At 46.6% G+C, this 21,904-nt stretch overlaps 1 protein-coding gene across 4 annotated transcripts in view; it reads right to left on the bottom strand.

Moving 5' to 3' along the window:
• Nucleotides 1–1,444: 1,444 nt before the first annotated feature.
• FBF1 (Fas binding factor 1) overlaps nt 1,445–21,904 on the bottom strand; it is a 141,398-nt gene continuing 120,938 nt past the window's right edge. For 3 of the 4 annotated variants that reach the window (XM_077459367.1, XM_077459365.1, XM_077459366.1), the window contains 4 exons: nt 19,477–19,614; nt 18,211–18,328; nt 5,849–5,967; nt 1,445–1,649 (listed from right to left, as the gene is read on the bottom strand). In XM_077459367.1, the coding sequence (XP_077315493.1) occupies nt 1,569–1,649; nt 5,849–5,967; nt 18,211–18,328; nt 19,477–19,614 (456 nt within the window). In that variant the 3' untranslated portion in view covers nt 1,445–1,568. The remainder of the gene's footprint in view (nt 1,650–5,848; nt 5,968–18,210; nt 18,329–19,476; nt 19,615–21,904) is intronic. The other variant, XM_077459368.1, reaches the window with a different exon arrangement.

Raw genomic sequence — 21,904 nt, 5'->3', positions numbered from 1 at the left:
AGAAAGTTAGAGAGTCTACAAGCTGTGGTGCGAATCGCACAAAATTGATCACATCTGATGTACTGGTGGACTATCTCAATTCTTGCGACCCGAACAAGTCAGGAAAGTACAAATTACCCCTTTTTGGAAAGTAGACATTCCAAGGTATTTAGTAAGAGGCATGGTGAGCTTTTTGATGTTGTAATTTTTTCCCACAATTCTTTGCAAAATTAAGATTTTTTATTATTTTTTCACAAAATTGTCATTGTAATAGGTTATTTCTCTCACGTGGCATGTGTATACCACAAATGACACCCCAAAAAAAATTCTGCTACTCCTCCTGAGTATTACGATACCACATGTGTGGGACTTTTTCACAGCCTGGCCACATAGAGAGGCCCAACATGCAGGGAGCACGTCACATGTTCTAGGAGCAATCTAACTTGTTGACTACCTATTACACTTTTGAAGGCCCTGGAGCACCAGGACAATGACACGTGGCACTGATGACAGATGGCACTGATACGTGGCACTGATGACACTTATATGTGGCACTGATGACACGTGGCACTGATGACAGATGGCACTTATACGTGGCACTGATGACATGTGGCACTGATGACAGATGGCACTTATACGTGGCACTGATGACACGTTGCACTAATAAGTGGCACTGATGACAGATGGCACTAATACGTGGCACCGATGACAGATGGCACTAATACGTGGCACCAATGACAGATGGCACTAATACGTGGCACCGATGACGCGTGACACTGATGACAGATGGCACTGATAAGTGGCATTGATGACACGTGACACTGACAGATGGCACGTGACACTGACAGGTGGCACTGATGACAGATGGCACTTATATGTGGCACTGATGACAAATGGCACTGACAACAGGTGGCACTGGGGACAGATAGCACTAACATGTGGCACTGGGGCAGGTGGCACTGGCGAGGATGGCACTGGCGGAGTATGGCACTGGGGCGGATGGCACTTTTTTTCCTTTTTTTTTTTTTTTACTTACGGCTGCTGCAGCCGTTGATCTCTCCCTTCTCACACGCTGTCTGTGTGAGGAGGGAGAGCGGCGCTGAGAGATGATCTCATATGTTTACATATGAGATCATCTCACATTGGACAGGCCGATCGCGCTGTAAACGGCCGCTGTGATTGGCTGTTTACAGCGATCTGTGACTGGCTGTGTCAGAGGGACAGCGCATTGCGGAAGTAAACAGGAGGCCGTTCAGGAACGGCCTCCTGGCAGATAGCGTCTGCTCTGCAGCCGTATTTCGGCTATAGGGCGGGCACGAATCGGTTAAAGCCATCTCTGGCCCCACTTTGTAGGTAAAAACTATTTACATAGCACAGTATACAGTATAGGCTAATCCTATAACCTTTTCTATTGTTCCCCCAATCTGATTTTAAATTCAGGTTATGGCTCTTTAAGCATGCTGAGTCATAGGAAGGCTTTTTATTGACAAGGTATAAAAACAAATATAAAAAAATATATAAATACACAATACTAGGGATTTTTCTTTGAGATACAAGGTAAGCCGACATCTTGCTTTCATTTAACATCCTCAGACAGTCTGAGAGTAGGAGATGTTCGTTTTCTTCAAAGCTTCTAGGAAAAGCTGCTCATCTTCTAGAAAGTCCCAATCCTAAAATGGAATTGGAAAAGGGTAACCAGATAATTAACAGTAGAATTGGCTCGGCCTCCTGACAGTAATTATGTGTTGTGTAAAGTCCCTGCTTTTTAGAGGCTGCAGTACAGGCAGACAAGAAGTACATTTTTCTACTGAAGGATATGTGAACCTGAACAGGACAGTCTCAGGGTGTTCTTAATTTTAAAGTTAACATATAATATAATATAAAGTTAACATATATTAAAAAGTGTACCTGTAGACACTAAACATCAAGTGTTCATTACGCTAACTACTAGGCATCTCCAAATGGTTGCATATCATGCACACTTCTAGAGTAGGGGCTACTAACTGAACAACTATGGTTTTAGTTTCTGGCCTGCCGTCTCCTGCCTCAAAAATGGCCAGTGATGATGCCCATTACAGTAATAGGCCAGTAGTGAAGCACAGGAGGTTACATAGTCAGGTTGAAAAAAGACACAAGTCCATCTAGTTCAACCAATAAAAGGTGAGAATTTATGAACAATATACTAGCATGCTTGATGTGTTAGGGATCTTGAGACACAAGGGACCCAGGATATTGACACTTCGGGAGGTGATGGTTTTCCTGTAAACTTCACATGAACATTTGTTAGGATTGCAGCACCATTCGGGGGTGGGGCTAGCAGGAAGGGTGAGTATTTACAGCTATACCATGATTCAGCAATTTAAATTTAAATCGACAGAGTTGCTTCAAGGCGGGGGTCAGCCACCAGTAGATTGTGGTCAGGTGACTGGTAGATTGTGGTCTGACACACAATCATAGAGCATGAGTGCAATGCAGAGGGACTACTTGTAAAGTTGGAGCTGTAGTATTTATTTAATTTATTTATTTCAGGTACTTATATAGTGTCGTCAATTTACACATCGCTTTACATATACATTGCACATCAGTCCCTGCCCTCAAGGAGCACTTGAGGGTAGGGACTCTAAGGTCCCTAACTCACATTCATATACACACATACTAGGGACAATTTAGACAGGATTCAATTAACCTACCAGCATGTCTTTGGAGTGTGGGGGGAAACCAGAGTACCTGGAGGAAACCCACACAGGCACAGGGAGAACATGCAAACTCCAGGCAGGTGTCATGGTTGGGATTCAAACCAGCAACCCTTCATACTGCTAGGCAAAAGTGCTATCCACTACACCACTGTGCAGGGAGTAAGAGCCATAAAAGCCAATGCCTCCACTGTAGTGCTGGCTCCTGTCCCATGCGGCGTGATGCCAACTGAACGCCACCTCTTATCCTGGCTAGCGGTCCCCAGAGTGGTGCCAGCAGCAGGAAAGAAAAGATCTTCAGGTCAGTGTGAAGCAATACACTGGGCATATTATAGGGCTGCTTTCCCACTGATGTTCTGCAGTTTACCCACACAGCAGGTGCAGTGTACCTGTAGCTTTCCTGCGGGTTTGCTGCACTTAGCCATAGGCTTCAATTATATCCTGCGGGTTTGGTGCACTTTCTGAATGCAGGAGTTTTAGTGTGCTTTCAGAAAGTGCACCACACCTGCAGGATATTATAGGAGTCTATGGCAGAGCACAGCTAACCCAGGAAGGTCGCAGATGAACTACAGATGCAGGTAAACCGCAGCACATCAGTGTGAAAACAGCCTTATGGGGGGCTCAGAACAGTAAGGCCGCGTACACACGCGGGGACTGTTCGGCCAACTTTGTCCGTCAAACAGTTTCGGCAAACAGTCCGCTCAAAATTAGCATGGACGGACATGGCCACACACGACGTACGAACAGTTTGCTGAAACCGTGCGCGATGACGTGAACGGCACGTACGACGGGACGAAAAATACGACGTCCTATACACTGCATTATAACTTTCGGCGTGTAAAGCCTTTCTGAGCATGCGCGGAACTTAGTTTGTCGAACAAGCCTACACACGAGGGAACTGTTCGCTGAAACAAGGTTTCAGCGGACAGTTTTTCGGAAATTCCGAAAAACCTTGTTCAGCGGACTGTTCGCTGAAACTGTCCGCTGAACGCCCACACACGGGCGGACTGTCCGTCGAAAAACTGTTCAGCGGACAAAGTTGGCCGAACAGTCCCCGCGTGTGTACGCGGCCTTAGGGTTAATTTACATTTGTAGTTTGGGGGTTGGCAAAACTCCATAGTTAGGATGTGTTTTTACCACTCCTGACCCAACTGCACCACTTTTAGCTGCAGTGGCCAGGGGTGTACACATGTCGCAGCAGGAGTTATATGCCCTGTCATGGTTGGTGAGTGTAGCACCTGCCAAGCATGACCCATTCAAGTGGATGAGGCCACTCTGCAAATGCCCTGCAACCTTGTACAGTACAGCAAACAGGGGGTTAAAGCAGACAGCGTTGTGTTGCTTTCTTACCAATTGCTTTAACTTGGATCTCGGAGAAGCATGCAGTTGCAAGGCACTTGCAGAGTGGCCCCATTTACTTGAATAGGTTGTGTTTAGCAGGCAACTAACACAACCTACTCAACCGATTCCTTCTGCAGCATGTGTACACCTTTGGCTACTGCCTCAACAGTTAAACAGTTAAAGGAGGTAGGGACTGGGGGTGGTAAATCCACACACCAACCGCAGGGTTTTACCCCCCCTCCCCCAACTTTGTATGAATGAGCCCTAAAGCCCATACATGGGTAGAATGTCAGGTGACATTTGCTGGTACAAAAAAATACCAGTCGACAATCTACCCGCGTGTATGTCGGATGTGCATGCTGGGAAACCAGCAGCCAACTGACTCCCGATCAGCACTCTCAGCCATTGGCAGAGAGCGCTGATCGGATTGTTCTGGCGGGGGGGCGTACCTCTGTCAGAACACAACAGCTCAGTGGGGGAGATCACTGGACTAACCCTGCATGTTTAGTACAGCGGCTCCCGACCAGAGCTGTCAGTTTTTTGTACCTGTAGTGTGTGCCAGGCTTAAAGGTGCTGCCAAATGAAACTAAGTGCTCATTTACAGGCACTGCTGCAACTCTGAAAAGCAATCTGAGTGTGTTTGACAGGTGGTGGGTGATATGTTGCCTCCTCACCACCTGATTTAAACCCATGATTGCCATGCAAGGTACATGGTTACAACTCAGTAGTACGGCAAGTAAAGGTTTAAATCAGGTGTGAGGCAGCGACACTGTGCCCGGTGATCTTTGACCTCTCCAATGTTGTCCTGCTTTAAGGTATAGGCAAAAGTTATGTAGCAAAACTGGAGAAAAGCAATGTAGAATTACGGCTGGTGGTTTTGTGGATCCTGTATGGGAATTTCCATACACAAGCATGGCTTGACCTCCTGAATTCTTCAATATTCTGGAAAGAGTCTCTGGTGCTTTTGGTGGTGGAGATTGTGTTATGGGAATCTCACTTCTGATGCTGAAAAAAGACAGTTTGAAGAGGATACCTTCTTGCACTATATATGAGTATACTTTGGTGCTTTATTGTATTTTATTTGGACACTTGTTTCACTTAAAGCTTGTGTTGGTATCATTTTGGAGGTCAGTGCTGCAAAGTTTATTGTGGATCAAACGTATACCGTATTTATCGGCGTATAACACGCACCCTTTTCCCCCTAAAATCGGGGAAATCGGGGGTGCGTGTTATACGTCGATCCCCCACTGTTGCTACCTCTTTCTGCCATTCTCTGCGGCTTCCGTGTATTTTTGGCCGCACTCTGCTATCTTCGGCCATTCTCGGCGGCTTTTGGAAAGCCGAGAACAGCCCGAAAGCCAAGAACGGCCGAGTGCGGCCGAAAATAGCCAAAAGCCGCCGAGAACTACCGGCGCCATTTTTAAACTGCAAATGACTGACAAGGCTGCAAACAACTGACAAGCCTGCAATGGAAGGCTGCAAATGACACCGACAAGGCTGCATTGATGGGCATTTAAATTAAAAGTTTTTTTCCTTAAACTTCCCTTCTAAAAGTTTTTTTCTTTTAAAATACCCTCCTAAACTTGGGGTGCGTGTTATACGCCGATAAATACGTATCATATCATTTATCAATACGATAAATAAGTATCTTGTATAGGGTGTAATATGTCCTGCTTTTTTTATATTTATTTTTATTTAGTGTACCAAACGTGGATTTTTAACAATTTTTTTTTAATTTAAATCTACCTAGGTTATTAACTTTAACTAAATGAGCGTAAAAGATAAAACTGCAGCACATTTATTAGCTTTGATCATATTAAAAAGTGCTGCCATACCTGCTGTGCTGACAGCCTGAGAAGACCCAGCTTGGCATAGATTTCAGATGACTGAGGAGCTTTGTCTTGGGGAATTCCTGAGATGGTGAACTTTCTACTGGAGCATGCAAAAGGCATAGCTGAAATAGATAATAGTGGTTACAATGGTACATGAAAGATTATTTTATCATTAATGGGACACAATAACAGTCTGCATGTTTCCTAATGGCTTTCATCCGTTTTTTCCTATGCCTTTCATTACTTTATAAAATATTTCAATCTAAATCTAGTAAGCCCATAGGCGTGCGCACAGGGTGGTGCAGATTCCCCCTGTTTAGACCCCTGATATTTCACCAAAGCCCACCAAAAAATAAAAAAAACTACTGACACCAAGCTCTGCCCTACTGTCACCATCCATTGCTTTGCGTACACCGTCAGTATACTGTATATACACATGCAAATATGTTTGAGCTGTGGGGTGCACACCCTAATGCAATAGGCTGTGCACACCTATGAGTAGACCAGAGCAGGACCGTTTTTAAGGCAGGGCAAAAGGGGCAGCTGCCCTGGGCCCCATCATTGTAGTGGGGCCCAAAGCAGCTGCCTTATACTTGCCAACTATCCCAGTTTAAATTCCCTTATTCCTTGAAGTTTTAGTCCAGTGCTGTGTCCCGATATCTCAGTGTAAACTTCTGCTACTGCTGCCCAGATGCCCTATTGCCATATACAGATGGCTCACCTGCAGACCCTGTGTTTACATGTAAATAACCGGCATTGATATGTAAATAGTGGTGGCATTAATATATAAATAGTTGTGGACCACGGCATTGATATTTAAATAGAGGCGGCATTCATATGTATATTATGTCCCCCTGAGGTCACATCCACCATTACTTCTGCTGAATGCTGCCCACTGTGGAGGTAATGAAGCATGCTTAAAAGTTCTGCCTACAATTGTGGTCATTAAGCCTTTACATCATGTTCTGCAAAAGTAAGCAAATTATAGGTAGAACCTTTCTTCAAAATAAGATGGTACCATAGCACCCTGAAGTTTGGTAACCAATCAGTGAGCAGTAATGCTGTGCACTAAACTTTTGCTACCAATCAGTGTGCAGTAGTAATATGCAGTAATCTCTAAAAAAACAATTAGTGAGTGGTATACATGTTCAGATAACCTCTAGCATTCAATCAGTGAGCAGTATTGATGTAAAGTAATCTCTGGCAACCAATCAACAAGCAGTAGTCATGCGCTGTAACCTCTAGAAAGTAACAGGGAGCCATAATGTGTGCTGTAGCCTCTACAACCAGTCAGTGAGCGGTAATGATAAACTGTAACCTCTGGCAACCAATCACAATAGCTACCTGATCTGATTCAGTAAACTGATTTTGAGTCTAGCTGCTGTTTATTGTATGTCTCAAAGCATGTGGAGAGCGAAATTGCATGGAGGAGGGGGCCCAAGAAAATGTTTGCCCAGGGTCCAGTCAATATTAAAGACAGCCCTGGACCAGAGCGTATTAACAGAATCTTTTTTTAAATTCTTGTTTACTAAAAGGCAAAGTATGATGCTTTCTGTACACTATGCAATGTTTGCACACAAAGAACACTAATAGTGTTAGCATCATGATAGGTTAATACTTAACAAGCAAATAAACACCCACATTTACTGTATTTATCGGCGTATAACACGCAATTTTTCCCTGATTTTTTTTTTCCCGATCACGCCGATCCTCCGTGATTTCTGTGTGATTTTTTGGGCTCTGGGCGGCTTTCAGCCACCTTCGGCCCTTCTCGGCGGCTTTTGGCCGCCTTCGGCCTTTCCTCGGTGGTTTTCGGTCGCCTTCGGCCCTTCTCGGCGGCCGAAGGCGGGCAAGAACTACCAGGCGCTGCCGAGATACACAGGACATCTCGGCGGCGCCATTTTTAAAAATAAAAGCTGACAACGATTCACAAGGCTGCAATGATGGACAGGCTGCATGACGGACAGGCTGCATGACAAGGCTGCAATGACGGACAGGCTGCAAATGACACTGACGAGGCTTCAGATGGACACTGATAAGGCTGCATTGATGGGCATTTAAATGTAAGTTTTTTTTCCTTAAATTTCCCTCCTAAAAGTTTTTTTTCCTTAAAATTCCCTCCTAAACTTGGGGTGCGTGTAATACGCCGGCGTGTGTTATACGCCGATAAATACGGTACATCATAAATTGTTGCGTATGCTGAAAAATCACTGTATTATTCATATAGAAAAAGGGTCCATTCACATTTGTTAGGGGTAAAGATAAGCTCCGGCGTGTTCGCACAGCCCACGTGCAGAGCCCCCAGGAATTCGGTACTGCGCTGCACTAATCACATGCAGAGAGACATTGGCTCGATGCATATCTGCAGAGATCGGGAAATGACTCACTGCCTGTGATTAGCACAGCGCAGTGTCGACTTCCTGGCGGGCTCTGCACATGGGCTGTGCGAACACACCGGAGCTCATCCTTAGTTAGGGGCAGTAATGCTTTTTCCTTCCACAGTGCATTGCATGGTGCATGGCAATTCCAATGTCTGGGAAAAAAAACATCTTCTAGTTACAACTGGCATATGAATAAAATCACCAGTTGTGCTTATTTACCTGCACTGAAGCAGTTTTGTGCTGTTCTAAAGTTGACCTTCAGGCAGAAATGAAAGTCACATATTAAAGCAACTCTATGTTCATTAAAACATTGTAAGCTCTAACGAGCAGTACTCTCTGATTCCCCCCTGTATTGAATTGTATTAAAATTGTACGGTCTGCCCTAATGTTGTAAAGCGCTGCATAAACTGTCAGCGCTATATAAATCCTGTATAATAATAATAAATAATAATACATCATTAGAGCAATGTAAGTGCCATAATTTGACTTGGAATCAAAAATAAATAAATATAAATAAAAAGCGGTGCAGGGTGCATGTTAATAGGTGAGAGCAGAGTGACAGAGAGATTACCACATTAGACTGCTGCTTATCCTCACAGTACATTCCAAAAAATATCTTCAGGAAAAAAAAATTTAAATTGGCAAAATTTACTTAAAAAAGTGTGAAAATGCAAGATATCTTGTAGTCCCTCTCCCCTACCCCATGTTAAAAAAAAAAAAAAAAAAGAAAGAGGGGAGGGGTAAGCAGAAAAGGTAGATTTAAAAACCAGAACCCAGCTTTTTCTCTGAAAGTTTGGAATTCTAAATCACAGTGTTGTAGAGACCTCTTGCAAGACTTGGTCTCTTCAGAGTTACCAAGATCACAGGAGAAGGCCTCGTAGTGCCCTCTCACCCAAAGGTGTTTAAGGCTTAAAGTGTTACTAAACTAAATTTTTTTTATTTAATAAGATAACAAACATGTTATACTTACCTGCTCTGTGCAGTGATATTGTTCAGAGTGGCCCCAAGCCTCCTCTTCTGGGGTCCCGAAGGCGATCTTGACTTCTCCTCTACTTCTGCAGGACTACCATAGCCAGCTGCTGGCTAGGAGGTGAGGTAGTCAAACGCTCTCTCAAGCTGTGTGTCTACGGAGCTGCTCTCCATACTTGCACAGCGGGTTTTAGGCCCACCACTTCCTCTGATTGACAGCAAGAGCCAATGGCTCCTGCTCGATTGCAGTGTAGAGAGGAAGTAAGGGGAGAAAACATGCAGCCATGTACAGTGCTGATCTATTCTCCCCTCTTCCCCTTCACATAGGGAAAGGGGGCACAGGTAAACTGAAAATGTTTCTTTACCTTAATGCAAGCAATGCATTAAGGTAAAAAAACATAGTTGGACTTACCGGTGACGGTATTTCTAAGAGCCTTTCAGGATAGCCTTGAAGAGAGTGTGGCGCCACCCATTTCCAGGAAACAAATGCAGCTTTAAATCCCTCCTCTTCCACCATGGCCTCAGTTATTGTGTGGTCTCCGACATGCTGGAAAACAAAGCACAAAAATCCACCAGCACAACCATGACAGATACTTAAACACTTCTAAGACAACAGGGAGGGTAGTAACGGCTGTCCTGAAAGGCTCTTAGAAATACCGTCACTGATAAGTCTACGTTTTTCTCAAATTGCCTTTCAGGACAGCCTTGGAGAGGATAAACAAGAAAATTACTCTAGGGTGGGACCACTGCCCGCAGCACCTTCATGACGAAGGCTTGATCTGCGGCGGACAGCAAGTCCAACCTATAGTGCCAGAGGACCATAGAGAAGCTGGACCAGGTAGCAGCCTTGCATATTTGTTCAGGCGTAGCAGTGGCTCCTTTGGCCCAGGAAACCGATGTTGATCTTGTAGTGTGGGCAGCTATACCTGAAGGGGTATTCTCCCTTAGCTTTGTAGGCTTTCATGATTGCCTATTTAAGCCACCTACCTAGAGTGCTCTTGGAAGCCTTTACCCCCTTGCAGGATCCTGAGAAGATTATGAAGAGAGCATTTGGTTTCCTAAATGTTTTGGTGACTGTAATGCAGCAGTCAACTCCTTACATCCAGTATATGAAAAGCTTCTTCTCCTGGATTGGCTATAGATGAGGAGAAAGTGGGTATTACAATCTCTTGTGAGCGGTGAAAAGGTGTCGCAACCTTGGATAGAAATGCTGGATCTGTTCAAAGAATTACCCGATCTGAAAAAAACATCAAAGGGTTCTGTGACCACCAAGGCCTGAAGCTCACTGATCCTTCTGGCTGACGCGATGGCCACTAAAAAATCTTCATGAGAACTAAATGTTTTAAGGATGCAGGGGTTCAAAAGGAGCCTCCATGAGAGCTTGCAACACAATAGAGAAATCCCAGTTGGGAAAAAGTTTAAGGGTTACGGCCTGTTCTTCTTTAGATAGAGTCTTTAAAAAAGTCACCACCTGAGTCAAGGGTGCTTGCTGCCAGCCCCTTCTCCATTCCGCCATGAAGGAATTCTAGGACTGAAACTATACTTTTGACCTGGAAATCTTTAGGAGAGCACCAAGAGTTAAACTGTTTCCATACTTTAAGGCAGTGATGGCGAACCTTGGCACCCCAGATGTTTTGGAACTACATTTCCCATGATGCTCAACTTCACTGCAGAGTGCTTGAGCATCATGGGAAATGTAGTTCCAAAACATCTGGGGTGCCAAGGTTCGCCATCACTGCTTTAAGGTATATAGCCGTGTCACTTATTTCCTACTGGAGATCAGGGTATTTCACTAGCTTTTCCTGCAGGCCCTTTGCTCTTATTAGGAGGTCCTCTTCAGAAACCAGATGGTCAGTTGTAGTCGATCTGCTTCGGAATGGTTCAGGGTCCCCTGTCTTAGCAGATTTTTTCTGGATGGTAGATTCCAGGGAGGTTTGCGGCTAGATTTAGCAGAGCCGCGAACCAGGGCCTCTTCGGCCAGAAGGGGGTGACCAGAATCAGATTTGCGTTTTCCTCTCTGAACTTACTGAGGATCAGCAGTATCAGTTGGAAATTTCCAAGGATGGATAAACGCATCTATGCCTCTGGCCTGAACTTCCCTGTGGAGTGAGAAAAACGTTCCCACTTTTGAGTTCCGCTGGCTTGCAAATAAATCTGAGGTTGACCCCATGCCTTGGTGACCATCAGGAAGACCTCATGATTCATGCTCTATTCTGCTTCTACTACTTTCCTTCTGCTTAGCAGATCTGCTAGAAGGTTCTGGGACCCCTTCACATGGATCGCTGTTAGTGAAGCCAGGTTTCGCTCTGCACAGGTAAGCAACTGGCTGGCTAGCTCTAAGAGCCCTTTGCTCCTGGTTCCTCCATGTTTCAATACATAGGCTACTGCTGTTGTATTGTGCGAGAGTACTTGCACATGCTGTCCCACCTGGTTAACTGATGAAAGGATAGCAGTCCAAGAATTATGGCCTTTAGTTCTTGCCAATTTGAAGACTTCTGGGCTTCTGCTTTGGACTAGGAACCCTGTGCGGTCTGGCCGTCCAAGTGGGCTCCCCAATCCCAAGCACTTGCGTCTATTGTTAGAAGTTTGTCCAGGGGAAAGAACCAGGGAAGGCATTCTGTTAGGTTGGTCGTATTCCGCCACCACCAGACCACTCTTTTTACGTTTGAAGCGAGCCTGATTTGTTTTTCTGGTGTGACCATCTTTGAAGGATGTTTATATGGAGTGGCCGGAAATGTAGTCTGGCCCACTTTATGGCTGGAACAGATGCCGTCAGAAGTCCCAAAACTGCCATAGCTATTCGAACAGACATGAGAGATTGGTTTGAACCTGCTTTACCGTAGATTGGACCTTCTCTATCTTCTCCTGTGGAAGAAAGACTTTCTGAAGTACCGAGTTTATTGTTTATCCCAGGAACTTCATCTCCTGTCCTGGGACTAGATTTTTATTTTCTAAATTTGGGAGCCAACCTAAGCTCTTGAGGTGAGCCCGAGTCACCTGCAGGTTTGCCCGGACCTGGCTTTTGGAGTCTGTAAAGAGTAACAGATCATCCAGGTACAGTGCTTCTACCATCACTTTTCTAAAGATCCAGAGGGAGGATGGTAGTCTGAATGGCAGAGCTCTGAACTGGAGATGCCATGCTGAACACCTCATGTTGAGAGCTAGATGGAGAAACCGTTGGGAGGCTTGGGCTATCCAGACATGCAGATAAGCATGCCTTAAGTCCAGAGATGCCATAAAGCAATTTGGGGACAACAGCTTCGGTATTGAATAGATTGTGTCCATCTGGAAATGTTTGAAACGGATCGACTTGTTTAGAATCTTCAAAATTCAGTATCAGACGATGCTGACGAGGGTTTCTGCACTAGGAAGGTGTGTGAATAGAAACCCCCTACCTTCCTAATGATTTGGGACTTGGATAATGACTTCCTGTTGTATCAGATCCTGGAGTAGACTCGCCATTATGAAAAGCTTTTTCTTTGTCTTTTAGAAGACTGGCGATATAGAATCTGCTCAGAGGGGTTTTGGAGAGCGCCAAACTGTACCCCTGGGTGATGACGTTGTTCACGAACAGGCTTGTGGTTGTCTTTTCCCACTATGGGTTAAAAGAAGATAATTTTCTCCCCACTGGGATGAGAATGTCATTTATTTTTGGGGGGCTGATGGGGGGGGGGGGTCTGAATACATCTAGCTGAGCTCACCAGAGCTGAAGAACTTGCTGACATCTATACAGATTCTGTTGATGCATCAGCCATGCACATTACTGCTTTAAGAATCAGTGCAATTTCAGCAACTCTTTTTGTAATGTCCCTGCCTCTATGTGCCCTTTAAGTTTTTCTATCCATCATTCCAGGTTCCTGGCCACTGCTGTGGAAGCCATTGTACTGTGGAAGCCATTGTGGGCTTGAGACTGGACGAGGTAGAATCTCACGCTTCTTTCAGAAGGAAATCGTCCTCTTGTCCTTAATTACCTCCATACCTTTTAACGCCAGGTCTGTGCAATGGGATACTTGTGAGAATGCTGCGTCCACCCTGGGTCTCTGGTTCCAGACCTCAGTCTCCTTCTCCAAAGGGGAATCTTCTCCTGAGGGTTTTAGAAAAGAAAGAACCTCTCTCTGGGTCCTTCCACTTTTTTTTAATTGCATCAGAGAGGACCATGTGGACCAGAAACACCCTGTGTTTGGTTTCATCTAAGCCTTGGCTTGCACTTTTTCCTCCTGAATCTCCTAGGGTCATGTAGATTGCTCTTAAGAGATCATCTACCTCCTCCAATGATAGCTTGTACCTGGACGCTCGGCTATCATCTTCCTCTTCCCCGTAGTCTGAATCCTTGAGGGAAGGAAGAGTACTTTTCTCCTTGTCCCCCGAGTCAACAGTCTCTGCCTTAGAGGTGGTTGTTCGAGGGCTGGACGGAGGCTGTTGGGGTTCTGCTTGGCTTGCCAGGCTTTTGACCAGCAGAGATCTGACAGAGCTCAAGGAGTTTGTAAACTCTCTTACAGAGGAAAACAGATCCTTGCATTGTTGGGATGTTTTCTGCACATTGTTTTTGCCATTAACCTGAGAGGTTTCTAGGAAGTCGGACATTTCCTCTGAACTGGTGGAAGAGGTTTAGTTTTTGCTGACGTTTTAACCTATAAGAAAACAAACAAGAGTCACCCAAGCGTCCTTACTGTTGTAGCAGTATACCACCATCTCCCTAGTGAGACAGCCCTCTACCAGAACAAAGAAAAACAGCGTGACCCCAAAAAGGTGCCAGACCCTCAGGCAAAGCCCCCCTCCTGTCCAGGCTGCAGGGTCAGAACGAAGTCCCCTCTGGCCCTGCAGCCGCAGGCCCCCCGCAGGGAGGCATACACAATAAAACATAAGCCCATAAGGAGAAGATAGAGGCACCACTGTACCCCTCTTACCTGGGCCTGAACAGTGCTTGAGGCGAGATGCTTCCGCTGAGGCTGTGGGTCTTTTGTCCATTTTGCAGAGAGCGCAGCGGGGACTAAGAAAAACGACTTGGTTTTTAAAGTTCCCGGATCCCGGCATCAACAAAGGCCGGAACTGGAAACACTGGCCGATCGACCCGCATCCTTACCTCTGGCTAAAATCCTGCAGCCGTCCGCCTAGCTTTCTGCCGAACACCGTGGACCCCAGGCGCTACCTCCTGAGGGCCATTGCTCCTCTGAGTTGGAGAAGCTGGAGACCCCAGAGCCCCCCCCCCCCGCCTGTACTGGGGGGGGGGGGGGGAGCTGGGATGGTCGCTGGAAGAAAACAGCCAGTAATGCCTTGAGGTGAGCGCCTATACCCCTCGACCTTGGAGAGAGCGCAGAAATGGCGAAAGAAACACAATAACTGAAGCCATGTTGGAAGAGGAGGGATTTTAAAGCTGCATGTGTTTCTTGGAAAATGGGCGGAGCTACGCTCTCCAAGGCTGTCCTGAAAGGCAATTTGAGAAAACATTTTTAGGTTTAGTAACACTTTACGTTTAGTTAAGGGAAGATATTTACAAGAACGAGAAGTGTCCCATGTGCAGGTGGCTGCTATGTTCGTTGACATCTTCATTCCCCTCCCATACCCCTACAGCTGTGATCTTCCAGTACTGCAGAGGTAAATACAAGTGGCTCCACCTGATTTAGGCACTCGTTCAAAAAGCCAACTAAGCCTACCCTTTCTGCCACCCTGCGTTATTCAGAGAAGCTGTACTATCGCTTCCCACAATGAAAAGCACTATGAATAGAGGAGACAAAATCTTCATTTATCTATCCATCCTCCATTTATAGGTCGCTTTTCATTCATGAACGTAAGCTTTAACTGTGCTTTTTACATCTGAGAATAGGAAGCTATGTTGCCTTTGTACAAAGGTTGCATTTTTGAAAAAAAATATCTCATTCCGGAAAATCTTTTTAATGAAACTCTCTAAAGCACATACAACAGAATTAAATTTACAAGACAAGGAGACTTAAAGGTTAAGTTAACCTCTTCATCAAAAATGAAAAGGTGAGTTTTACTCCAAATATTCTGCTCATAGCGGTCATGATGGTCTGTGCTGCCTGTAGCAAACTGCACACCACAAAACACAGCCCCAGATTAAGGCCGCGTACACACGGGCGGACTGTTCGCCCAACCTTGTCCGCTGAACAGTGTTTGGGCGGACAGTCCGCTCGTGTGTGGGCTTTCAGCGGACAGTTTCAGCGGACAGTTGGACGGACAAAGTCTTTCGGAAATTCCGAAAAACTGTCCGCTGAAACTGTGTTTGAGCGAACAGTCCGCCCGTGTGTGGGCCTGTCCGCTGTACTTTCGAAATGAGCGGACTGTTGCCGCTCGGAAAGTCCGCCCATTTCGAGCGCGTGTACAGGTAGGCGGGGCCCGCGAAGGAGACGTCGCGGGCTCCGCCGCCTGGAATGGGCTTAAAGGGGAACCCCAACGCCGAAAAAAATCGGCGTGGGGGTTCCCCCAAAGTCCACACCAGACCCTTGTCCGAGCACGCTACCCGGCCGGCCAGGAAAGGGGGGCGAGCGAGCGCGCCCCCCCTCCTGAGCCGTACCAGGCCGCGTGCCCTCAACATGGGGGGTGCCTTGGGGAAGGGGGGGCCGCGCGGCCCCCCCACCCCAAAGCACCTTGTCCCCATGTTGATGAGGACAAGGGCCTCTTCCCGACAACCCTGGCCGTTGGTTGTCGGGGTCTGCGGGCGGGGGGCTTATCGGAATCCGGGAGCCCCCTTTAAGAAGGGGGCCCCCGGATACCGGCCCCCCACCCTATGTGAATGAGTATGGGGTACAATGTACCCCTACCCATTCACCTGTGAAATAAAGTACAAAAAAAAACACAACACAGGGAAAAAATATTTTATTGCACAGCTCCGGGGGTCTTCCGTCTTCGGGGGTCTTCTCGCCGGACTCCTCCGCTATCTGTGTGTAGCTCTTTTACTAGCGGAGGAGTCCGGCTTTCTTCCTCCCGCCGCCGGCCTCTTCTCCCGACTTCGGGGGTCTTGTCCCCCTCTTCGGTTCTTCTGCCGGGCCACCGCGCCTTCTTGTAGCTCTTTTGCAGGCGGTGGCCCGGTCTTCTGTCGCCGCTGCCTTCCGTTCTTCTGTCGCCGCCTTCGGTTCTTCTGCCGGGCCACCGCGCCTTCTTGTAGCTCTTTTACAGGCGGTGGCCCGGTCTTCTGTCGCCGCTGTCGTCGCCGCCGCCGCCGCCTTCCGTTCTTGTTCTTCTTCTTCTTCTTCTTCCCCAGGAGATGTTGACTCCACGAGCTCTCCGGCCGGAATGCCAGAGCCGCGCTGTGCGGTCACTTATATAGTGACAATGGGGCGGTGTCACATGGTATATGTCACATGGGTTGGTCACATGGTGACCCCGTCCCCTTACGATGTCATAGTCCCCATGTGACATCAACCCATGTGACCAACCCATGTGACATATACCATGTGACACCGCCCCATTGTCACTATATAAGTGATCGCACAGCGCGGCTCTGGCATTCCGGCCGGAGAGCTCGTCGAGTCAACATCTCCTGGGGAAGAAGAAGAAGAACAAGAAGAAGAACAAGAACGGAAGGCGGCGGCGGCGGCGACGACAGCGGCGACAGAAGACCGGGCCACCGCCTGTAAAAGAGCTACAAGAAGGCGCGGTGGCCCGGCAGAAGAACCGAAGAGGGGGACAAGACCCCCGAAGTCGGGAGAAGAGGCCGGCGGCGGGGAGGAAGAAAGCCGGACTCCTCCGCTAGTAAGAGAGCTACACACAGATAGCGGAGGAGTCCGGCGAGAAGACCCCCGAAGACGGAAGACCCCCGGAGCTGTGCAATAAAATATTTTTTCCCTGTGTTGTGTTTTTTTTTGTACTTTATTTCACAGGTGAATGGGTAGGGGTACATTGTACCCCATACTCATTCACATAGGGTGGGGGGCCGGTATCCGGGGGCCCCCTTCTTAAAGGGGGCTCCCGGATTCCGATAAGCCCCCCGCCCGCAGACCCCGACAACCAACGGCCAGGGTTGTCGGGAAGAGGCCCTTGTCCTCATCAACATGGGGACAAGGCGCTTTGGGGTGGGGGGGCCGCGCAGCCCCCCCTTCCCCAAGGCACCCCCCCATGTTGAGGGCACGCGGCCTGGTACGGCTCAGGAGGGGGGGCGCGCTCGCTCGCCCCCCTTTCCTGGCCGGCCGGGTAGCGTGCTCGGACAAGGGTCTGGTGTGGACTTTGGGGGAACCCCCACGCCGATTTTTTTCGGCGTTGGGGTTCCCCTTTAAGCCCATTCCAGGCGGCGGAGCCCGCGACGTCTCCTTCGCGGGCCCCGCCTACCTGTACACGCGCTCGAAATGGGCGGATTTGCCTCCGCCTTACGTGGGCGAGTCCGTTCATTTCAAAAGTTGAGCGGACTGTTTGGCAAACAGTTCGTTGAAACAGTGTGCTCGTGTGTGGGCAAGTCCGCTCATGCAAATTTTGAGCGGACTGTTTGCCGAAACTGTTTGACGAACAAGGTTGGGCAAACAGTCCGCGCGTGTGTACGCGGCCTAAGTGTCCATCATAATGCTTTCAATAAGTGCTCATTGGTCAGCGCGATCATGTGACCAATGAAAAGTGTTTATTTCTTCTGAGACACTTTACCAGAAGAAGCTCCAAATGTGCTTCCCAATGGTTAGCACAGTCACATGGTTGCACTGACCAATGAGCACTTACCATTGCAAGCATTATGATAGATACTCACTATGGGGCCATATATTGTAGTGTATGGCCTGTTACACTGACAGTACGGGCATCATGGCTACTGTCTGCAGTGGGGTCTGGTTTGGTGGCGAGAAAATACATGGAGTTAGTTCAACTTTTCATTTTTCTTGAAGAGGTGAAGTTACCCTTTAAAATATTTTACAATACTGGGATCTTCAACTCACTTATCCATATCTAAAAGCATGCTAAATGTGACCTGGTAGTTGCGAGATGTGAAGCTGTGGTGCATTGTCATGATACAGCAACTGATTATATGACAGAACTGAAGAGGATCTACAGAATTTTTACTGGTACAGACTATCCTACCATTAATATGTATGGATTCAGATACTGATGCTGCCTGTTGTGCCTCTGTTTGAACAGTGGGCAGTCCCTGACGTAGCTGGTTCAACTGTCTTCTCTGGTGGGCAAGATTCTTGCGTTCCTAAGATATGTTACAAGGTGGGAAAGATAATGAAAACAAAATAAAGTGGAGAACATATGCACAATTAACCACTTGCCTACATGGCACTTTCACTCCCTTCCTGCCCAGGCCAATTTTCAACTTTTACCGTTTCACACAAATAGAGGTTTCTTTTGGTGGTATTTAATCACCACAGGGTTTTGTTATTTTTTGCAAAATAAACAAAGAAAGACCGAAAACAAAAAAATATTCATTTTGAAACAGGCAATTTTCCTCTTTCACTGATGTGCACTGATGAGGCCGCATTGATTGGCAGCAATGGAACAGATGGGTGACACTGATGAGGGCACTGATTGGCAGAAATGGTAGACACAGATTTGCAGCACTGGTGGGCACATATTGGCAGCAATGTTGGGACTGCAATGATAAATCAAGGCCACTGATAAACAGTGCCCTGATTATTAGTGTACATTTATGTCCCTTTTAGAGATTCCGGTCATCGGCTCTCTTCTTCAATCCTCATGCCGACACAGCATGAGGTAAGGAGTGCCGATTACCGGCATCTGTTTACCTCCATGATCAGCTGTGAATAGACACATGGTCATATGGTAAAGAGCCGCTGATTGGCTCTTTACCCCAATTGGTGATCAGCAGTGGGTATGATCACGGGACGCCATCATATGATGACATTCCAGAACTAGATGACTGAGCTGTAGCTGTCATTCGGCTATAGCGCGACCAACAAATGGTTAAACACAAGGCCTCAGACCTCCAACAAAGAGGTTGATTTACTGAAGGTAAGTAGACAAGTAGCAGTTGCTTTCGAGCTTAATAAATAAGCATAATAATGCTGACTTCCATCATCCAATTGTGTGCAAGCAAAAATGCAGGTTTTTTTTTTTTTCTTCCCTTCCTCGTGACTATGTTTTTATTGCAAAGTGAAACTTTACTTCATTTACTATGTTCTTGAGCAACTGCACTTTGCAAAGTTCACAATATACTATATATATATATATATATATATATATATATATATATATATATATAATGTCTATATACTATAGCCTTTAGTAAATCAGTCCCAAAATGTAATTAATTTCTTCAGCCAATGTTTTCATGATTAAGATTTTATTAAAAGGTAGCTCCCTCTTGCAAAAAAATCTGCTTACTTCCATCAGGTGTTCTTCCTGCTGTCTCAACCTCTCCAGTTGTTGCTGAATGGCATTCAGACGGTCTTGGTGTCCAGATTCCACCTTCTTTGCCTCTGCCAAGGCATTTTCCCCTTCTTCTTGACGCTGCAAGGCCAGCTTGAAAAAAAAAAAAAAAAAAAGAGACAAGTGGTACTTTTAACTGCTTTATATATTCCTACCACAAGATGGCACAGAAGCACTAGTTTCTAAGCAAAATAAGTAAAGTCAATGCCTCTCCTGAACAATTTCCTATACCCAAGTATTGAAGTAGATGACTTTGAAACTTGTACTTCATTTGTATAGCAGGCAATCTTTGTAAATTCAATAAATGTTTAGTTATTGACGTAACTTTGTTGTACATAGTTATGTGTATATGTTATTTACATATTCATTCATTTAAAAACTCATCAATAGTTGTTCAAGCATTCATATTTGATTTTCCTAAGGACCATTTTGGGAAGTGTAAGTTGTATTCGTTTTAATCAGTGATCTAGATTTTACTGAACTCTCATTGGTAATATGTTGGTTTGTTCTTATATTTTTACATTATTAATTTAGGATGATATATGATAATATGCTATTAGACCATTATATCAATTTGAATTATTATATGTGGTACATACATCATTTTATATGCAGGGCATTTTTTTGGCATTGTTTATGCTAGTTTTAGACAATATGTAAAAGTTGATAATGCTTTGGTTTGCAGTTTTCTTTTATATTTCTCTTGTAGCCCTGATGAAGGGGGGGGGGGGGGGGTCACATTTTGCCCCAAACCACTTTGGATGTCTTGTGAATTAATAACGCAGTTTTAGACACATTTATGAATTTGCTTTGGTGCTGCTTCCATAGGATTTAGGCCCTGAGTGATGTTCCCGGGTGCCTAACCAGTGCCCATTAACTTTTTGGATGATCATCTTCTTTCCCTTTACTGCTCAGTATCAATAAAACTTTGAAGTCCCAGCACCCCTTAGATGTAACCCTTTAAACCTAAATGCATCTAGTAAGTGAGAGATTCCCTTCCCCATCTTGGTAAATACAATTCACTATAGTATTGACAGTACCCCATACCCACAAAGGAATATCAAATGAGATAGGACACATAGGGATTAATTTACTAAAGGCAAATAGACTGTCCTCTTTGCAAATGCAGTTTCTCCAGAGCCCCCCTTGTCAGGAGAGCCGCCAATCGGCTCTCCTCAACTCGTGTCTGTCAGACGCGAGTGAGGAAAAGCCGATCAACAGCTCTTCCTGTTTACATTGTGATCAGCTGTGATTGGACACAGCTGCTCACATTGTAAAGAGCCTCCCTGACGTGCGCCCCCACGGGCGTGCGGCGGCTGTTATCCTGCAGGACATTATATGAAGCCCAGTCAGGATAACTGAACCAAAGACAAATAGACTGTGTCCTTTGCGAGTGCAGTTGCTCCAGAGCTTAGGTTAAGCTTCACTTTTGCAAAGAATACCCAATCACATGCAAGGAAAAAAAACAGCATTTTTGCTTGAACATGCTTGAATTAACCACTTCCCGCCCAGCCTATAGCAGAATGACGGCTGCGTGGGAAGCGGGAGCCTGGCTGCTGAAATGTCAGAGGGGTGACTGACACACAAGTCTTATTTTAACCACTTGGGTACCGCGCTATTGCCGAATGACGGCATTAGCGCGGACCTAGATTTCCGGGACTACGTCTATTGACGTCGTCCCGGTTACGAGCGGCCTGCGCGCCCCCTGAGGGGCGCGCGCGGCGCGCTCTGTGATCGGCGAGTCCGTGAGACTCGCCTGATCACCGATCCGTGTAAGGGGTCGATCCCGACCCCTTATCACGTGATCAGCTGTCAGCCAATGACAGCTGATCATGTGATAGAACGGAGCCGGTAATCGGCTATTATTCCTCCTCGCGCTGACAAAAAAAAAAGCCGATCACCGGCGGCCGTGATCGGGACATCAGTCCCGATCACGGCCAGCAATGCAAGGCACCACATGCCACCTGCCAGTGCCCACCTGCCTCCCGCAGTGCCATCCTGAAGTAGAACTAAAAGTAAGTGCCCCCCGTCTGTGCCCATAGTGCCCACAGTGCCACCCACAGTGCCACCCCACAGTGCCACCCACAGTGCCACCCAATCTGCCTCAAAGGTGCTGCACCCCAGTGCCGCCCATCAGTGCCCAGCAGTGCCGCCCATCAGTGCCCAGCAGTGCCACCTATCAGAGCCACCTATCAGTGCCACCTATCAGTGCCCATCAGTCCCATCTATCTGTGGTACCTATCAGTGCCCATCCGTGCCACCCATCCGTGCCACTTATCCGTGCCATCTTATCTGTGCCCATCTTTGCCCATCAGTGCCGCCTTATCTGTGCCCATCGGTGCCGCCTTATCTGTGCCTATTAGTGCCGCCTTAACTATGCCTA

Source organism: Lithobates pipiens, unplaced genomic scaffold (assembly GCF_037356315.1).
Source record: "Lithobates pipiens isolate NorthernLeopardFrog02 unplaced genomic scaffold, aLitPip1_a1.2 Scaffold_28, whole genome shotgun sequence".
NCBI classification, from domain to species: Eukaryota; Metazoa; Chordata; class Amphibia; order Anura; family Ranidae; genus Lithobates; species Lithobates pipiens.
This window is presented reverse-complemented; position numbering and strand designations above follow the sequence as displayed.